We start from the raw sequence: 1,171 nt of genomic DNA, 5'->3' as shown, positions 1-1,171 counted from the left end.
GGCGCTCCGAGGACGGGGAGGCGGCTGGTTGACAGCCCGCCCCTACGGGCAACGGCACCTACGGCTGCACCCTGCAGGGCCTGGAGGCCGGGACCTGGTACCGCCTCCACATCGAGCCGCTCGCCGACGGGGAGGTTGTCAACATCTCCGTGCAGACAGGTACGGGCGGAGAGCACGACAGGTGCTCGGGGAGGCGCGCCGGGCTTTTCCTTCCCATCCCCTTGCTTCGGCCGGCTGGAAGAGGAGGAGGGTGCCTTTATAGCTGCTGTAAAACTGAACGTGGCTATCCCGCGCTCTAGTTCTCTACTGCGGTGCCAAAAAAAACCTGCTGTCAAAAGTTAACGCAGCAGGCTTGAAAGGAGAAGGTGCTGTGAGGAGACTAGGTTAGTGCTGGGAGTATGTTTCTGCTGCTCCCTTAAACTGCAAACCAGCAGAATGCTTGAAGAAATAGTAGCCCATAATATCCTTGTGTTCATGCAAACTTACTGGCTTCGTAGTTCCTCAGGTGACAGTTTTTTTACCATGTTTAAGATACAGTCTGTTTCATGGCAGGTAGATCCTAGCCAAGGATAACTTACGGTTTCAGGCCATTTCTGTACTTTTATTTTGTCTATCCAGAGTCTAAAATTCAGAAAGTAATGCTGAAACTTCTTGCTTGTATGTTTTCCTTGAATAGAACCAGTGAGGTGTTACGATGTACAGTTGTGTGCAGAGCACTTACAGTGTCATGTCCATGATTGGCTGTAAAAATCTTCAGCAGCCTGCCAGAGTGCTGCCAAGGAAGGCCCACTTGCTACATGCCTGTTGGTGCGTGCATGTGAACAACTCAGTTGTGAAGCAATGAACGATACAGAGACACCGGCTGCAGTGTTGGAACTGGTCTCTTTCTACCTGTATTAGTGGGCTTTTTTTAAGATGCTGAATTATGGTATTGGCCAACCTCTTAACAGTGGTAACAGAAGACTCAAAACAGAGATGACTTAAATGAGGTCCATTGTTAAATGCCTCCCTAACTTGTTCCTGAAGTGTTACTTTCAGAGAGGTACTTTGCAGTATTAGCATTGAAGATTACAGCAGCCAAATACTTAACGATTACCAGTCTATACATTTCAAAGAACATTACAAAGGATAAATATTGTGAAATAAATACACAGAGAGGTCACTCACTATG

The 1,171-nt window shown here is 47.9% G+C and overlaps 1 protein-coding gene across 1 annotated transcript in view; it reads left to right on the top strand.

Annotated features, from left to right (window-relative positions):
- Positions 1-5: 5 nt before the first annotated feature.
- Positions 6-1,171, top strand: part of PTPRB (protein tyrosine phosphatase, receptor type, B) — a gene marked incomplete at both ends in the record, with an annotated part of 41,529 nt that continues 40,363 nt past the window's right edge. Inside the window, 1 exon segment of the mRNA XM_010131028.1 lies at positions 6-159. Within this exon segment, the coding sequence (XP_010129330.1) occupies positions 6-159 (154 nt within the window).

Source organism: Buceros rhinoceros, unplaced genomic scaffold (assembly GCF_000710305.1).
Source record: "Buceros rhinoceros silvestris isolate BGI_N320 unplaced genomic scaffold, ASM71030v1 scaffold9042, whole genome shotgun sequence".
Taxonomy (NCBI): domain Eukaryota; kingdom Metazoa; phylum Chordata; class Aves; order Bucerotiformes; family Bucerotidae; genus Buceros; species Buceros rhinoceros.
The sequence above is the reverse complement of the archived record's forward strand: the minus strand, read 5'-3'. Positions and strand labels throughout refer to the sequence as shown.